Raw genomic sequence first — 5,132 nt, forward strand, 5'->3', positions numbered from 1 at the left:
TACATTTTTTTAAGAGATATATTTGGTCGCTGGTTTTGAATTAGACACGGAGTTCGTTCTTTTTGTTTGAATTTGAAATTGTTGACGTTGTTTTGTATAAGAATTGTTAAGTGTTTAAGTTTTGTTTCAATTAATCGCCTTGTGTAAAAACTGAAATTACGCGTTAGAAGAAAACATCTGGTCGTATTTGTGCGTTATATTAAAAGGTATTGCGATAAGAATATTTGTTATCGCGTTGTGTAAGGTGAAATCTAATTAGTTTCAAGATAAGCACGCCGATAAGAAAACAATAGGTGTGCAGTTCATTTAGAACCTGGCGTTATTAAAATTTGATTTTGTATGGCTGTTTGTTTAGGAAATTTTAAAGATAGACATTTTTTGGTGGAAGAGAACAACAAAAAGCGAGGCTTCTTTTTCGGTGGTGGTCCGAAAGTGTGCCGCTTCTTACGTTCTTATTGGGCAGTCAGCCTATTGGATATTAAGACGTTATTCGTCTGTTTGATAGTGAAATTGGTTTATTGAAGAAAGTTAGTTGACTTGATGTATGACAATCATCAAATGAATTACCTAATAAAGATAGTGTCAGCGAGTTTCGTTCTTTGCGCGCAAGAGTATCGCAGTTAACGACCAGATTATTGGATAATCAAAAACTGTAAATAATTAAGATTTCTTTAATTGTCTATCGATCACTTGCATGCGTGGTATGTGTTAAACGCGCCCTGAGAGATTCTCTTTCTTTCAGCTTTTTCAATTTCTGTGTAGCTTGAATAAACGATATTTTATTCGTCAATGAACAATTTTGCGGTTAATCGAACCCTACATTTTACGACCCAAGATTAGAGCTTCCATGTTAAATTTGGTAGGTACTTCTGCCCAGAGTTATATGCTAGGTGTTATTCAAAATTTGTTTAAATAATTCCTTGAACTTGTTGAAAGTGAGACACCTAAATTAATAAAAAGTTCTTATCGAGATTTTTTTCATTGTAGCGGAGGTCGAAGGTATCTTGAGAATCTTGAGAAAGTTTATTAAATAGAGCTAGCTAGTCAGGTGTTTTGTGGGTAGCTTAGTTACCATTTGCCACACACAGCAAAATTTACAAAATAAAAGTTTTGGGTAATTTTTTGGCAATACTTTCATATATTGCTCCAGATCAATAATTAAATTAAGGGAAGAAATAATATTTGCCGACACATACAAGTGTATGAAAATAAGCATTTTGTTTTATGAAGAAATAAAGTTTTTTGAAAAAGCTCTACATCTCGCAAAGTTCGAAACTATTTAAAAGTTTTAGCTTGCAATAAATTTCAGCGTCATCCCTTGAATATTTCAGAGTTTTACATGCCGTTTTAATTTTTCATCTAACAATATCCCTTTTTATTACTTTATTATACTTTTAGCAAAGTCAAAAGTGCAACGTCAAGATTTGAATAAAAAATTTATAAAGCGAGCCGAATTAAACGCAGTTGCTTCAATTTCTACTACTGGAAGACTCTTGCCTGTATGATTCCTTTTGCGGGTTCCACAATGAATTCCATTGCATTTCCTCCAAGATCGATATTAAAACGCACGCTTCTGGTACCATCATTGCGAACGGAAAGGATGCGTACGGCCGCGTTTGGGCCGCCGTTGATCACGTCGAAATTGAGAGTCGCAGGTTCGGCCTTTAGGTCCACCGAACACAGCAATCTGCAATGAAGTATTTTAGTGTTTAGATTGAGGTTCTCGTAATCCGGAATTATATAATCATTTCAATGCCATTTGGTTAACACTTTTACGCGTGCTTAACCACAAATATAAAACTCATTGCAAAATAAAACTTGCGGTAAAGAGACTGATGGTTTGTTTTAAGTTATGTTAATTAACAATCGTAAATTTGATCATAATATTTCAAGGTTCTGAATTACTAGAATGCATTAGGTTTATAAGCGAAGTTCTTATGGTACATAAAAAGTCTATTTGCTTATGTTATTGTGTAATATAAATCGAAGCTTAGGAGAGAAAATGGCAGAAAAAAAGTGTTTTAGATTTTGTAGTAGCCAGGTTCATGGGATATTTTTTACTTACTAGACACATGTCTAGATCGCTACAACGATATGTATTATATAACTTGTTATAAAGTTTTTATGGAACGAAAAAAGTTGGTTCTGTTCCACCAGATCAGTATAGCTTGCAAAACGAATTTTTTGATTTGGTATTAGTTTTACTTTTACTCAAAGCGTCTACATACAAAATTTCGTTTAAATATCTTTAACAAATAAAAAATTTGGAATTGCGCATGCGCAAAATAAATTGTTTGATTCGCTTTTAGTTTTACTTTTATTCGAGGTGCCTGCATAGGTACAAAAACATATAAGAGACTTTTTTTGGAGGTTTGGGCTGAATATCACGCGACGTTATCTATTTGTGACGTTTTCAAGATTTTCTGCAATTATTATAACTTAAAATGCTCTATCTGGACCTTATTCCAGTCACAAAGTATACCAAAGCACAAACTCCTCTATGTCTATGTGAGAACAAAAAATTACGCATTAATAGCATCTTATTATAGGGAGATCAAAAAGCACTGGTAAATATGTTTCCGCCACAATTAATTTTACCCACGGCTAGCTCTGTAATAAAAATTAAGCGTCCCTTATCTTGCAGTAGCCTTTTATCTCCCTTTTAAATTTGAAAATCAAAACGTGATGCTCTGGTTACAAGGCAGACGAACAAAAGACGAATAAATATGAATTCCTGGAGTTGATGTTTATCTTTAGGCTACAAATAGTACGCCCCTCCCTTGAAAAAGCTCCCTCCAAGAAAAATTGAAAAATGGTTCGTTTTTGGGATGATACAGGTGAACTTTTGAGACCCTCTCTAGTACAATTTTCCCCCGGAGTATGGAAATTTTCAGGATAAGAAAGCTTGTAACTCGACCGCATGCAATGCTTGCTTTAAATTCTCGAAGAAATAAATTGAGTTATGGGTATGGGTGCATTTTTCCGCATATTATTATTGTTTCTTCATTATCAAAATATGACCTAAACGTCTCCGATTTTCAGCTTGTGACGGAGAAGTTAATATTAATCTTATTAATATTACTTGAGTATACGTACGTGCTGCATTCAAATATCGTTTTTTTCAAAAATTTAATAACACGAGAACTGCGTACATATAGCTGTATTCAGGTGCATACAAAAAATGCTGTGCTCCACGTTGGGCGCCAAAAATTAATGCTGTGTGCCGTGGCATGAATCCATTACACCACTCAAATAACCTCACCTAACTACCTCAAATTTACCCAAATGAAATCCTTATGTTCCTATAAACTTTATTTTTAATAACTAAGGAATATCTTAATCTCAAGATCCAGCTGGATTCCGAAACACTGGAAAATCTCAATACTAACTTATCCAAAAGTTGAAATTCCGGAAATCCTCAATTCAAAGGAAACAACACTATTAAATTTTGACTTGAACGATTAACCCGATACATTTCATTGAACGATTAAAACAAACTGTATCTAGATTTACTTTACTTTTAGTGGAATTCTTTTATCGTAAAAGCACAACCATGTATGTACATAAACGTTCTTCCTTTTTTTTCTTAAATCTTTAAAAACTGGTTCGGTGGCGATTGACATATATAGTTGAAATGGCAGCTCGGGTACAAACTTTAACATTGACCAAAACTCCTGTTCTCCTGGTAACTGAATGCGTGCACACTGAACCTGTACAACAATTGGGAAACTAACTTGTAACACTACTTCTTCAATTTTAACTGACACAACAAAAACTTCAAACCATCGGCCGACCACCGGAAAAATGGTATTTGAAATTTACACGCAATGGAGGATACGTACGCTTATTCAAATGACTCGAGACCGCCTCGCCTAACGGATTTTTAAGCCCTCACCACATCCATCAAGTTTTTATCTTCGACAGGCCATCGGTTATCTTATTCAATTAAATTTTACTTTGATAAAATCCCCTTATCAAACATTTGTTGACTAATGTTCGTAAAGACGCAATACATTCTTTACCCACATGTTTTAACTTCTAAGTCTTAATTTACAAAAAAGAACAATTCTAAGCTACTCAATTATTATTGACTAAAATGAAATAAAATTATACGGCTACACGACTAAGTACGCTGTGATTCAATAATCTGCCCATTCCTACACCCGTCTCCGAACGGTTATACGCAACCTCGGAGCTAGCCGTAGCCGCTTTAATTGTGGCAACAGCGCACGCTTTGTTATATATGCTCGATTTATTGGTCGCTTATCACTTCACCCAACTCTCGTTCACCTTTCGTATGAAGCGGTACGTATGTATATTTTCCTATACTTAAATGAAATTTAAAATTGCAAATTAAGCTACAGTTACACTGATTTAATTCATCACGGTGTACTTCAAGGGAAATTTCCAAAAAACTTGCGTAGTATCGTTGAGTGAAGAAAGAGTAGTGAACTTCCGCAATTGTAGCGTTCGCGCTGTCGAGCAATGTTTAAGTAGTAGAGTAGCACGTCTACCATACTCACATCCCTTCCACTGTGGACGGTGCAGCGCGAGAGACATTTTTCTTACCAATTGTTATTCCTGATTTAAATACCATTTAAGTAACTTTTTGATCTTTACTCTGGTTTATATTAAATATTCTTACAGCATCTATAGGTATTAGTAGTATTAGAGTTCTTTTACATTGTCCTTTATTTTGCCACTAGAGGCCAGCCCGGTGCTAGATTTCTTATTACACAGTAGTTCTTTGTTTCGCCGGTCGAAGTCGTGCAGATGTTTTCCATGGTATTTCTAATCCCATTTCTGCTTATGCATTCGCTGTACTTCTTTCTTTTCAGTGAAGATTCAACCGTAATATTGGTTACATGCAAATTATTTTTCTTCGGTACGCTATTACTTTTCTACTGACGTGGATAAGGGATTAATAGTTCTGGTTGTCACCATATAGTAGGGGAGCTAGCACGAAATCCACTGAACGAGAATGATCAAAATTTTAACCGATGGAGTTCTATTTTGCCCTATCAGAGTATGCTAAAATCGATCGTCTGCCGCCTCAGGTCTTATGACTTAAGGCGCTGCGAGTACTTCTTGCGGTACCAATTCTGAAAGGTTGTTTTTCGAGAAAATAAGTT

The 5,132-nt window shown here is 35.1% G+C and overlaps 1 protein-coding gene across 1 annotated transcript in view; it reads left to right on the top strand.

The window, feature by feature from the left end:
- LOC116170611 (dynein heavy chain 8, axonemal-like) overlaps window positions 1-1,668 on the top strand; it is an 11,252-nt gene extending 9,584 nt beyond the window's left edge. The window contains exon 14 of the mRNA XM_031487115.1: window positions 1,552-1,668. Coding sequence (XP_031342975.1) covers window positions 1,552-1,668 — 117 coding nt within the window. The remainder of the gene's footprint in view (window positions 1-1,551) is intronic.
- The last annotated feature ends 3,464 nt before the right edge of the window (window positions 1,669-5,132 follow it).

Source organism: Photinus pyralis, unplaced genomic scaffold (genome assembly GCF_008802855.1).
Source record: "Photinus pyralis isolate 1611_PpyrPB1 unplaced genomic scaffold, Ppyr1.3 Ppyr1.4_LG5, whole genome shotgun sequence".
NCBI lineage: Eukaryota > Metazoa > Arthropoda > Insecta > Coleoptera > Lampyridae > Photinus > Photinus pyralis.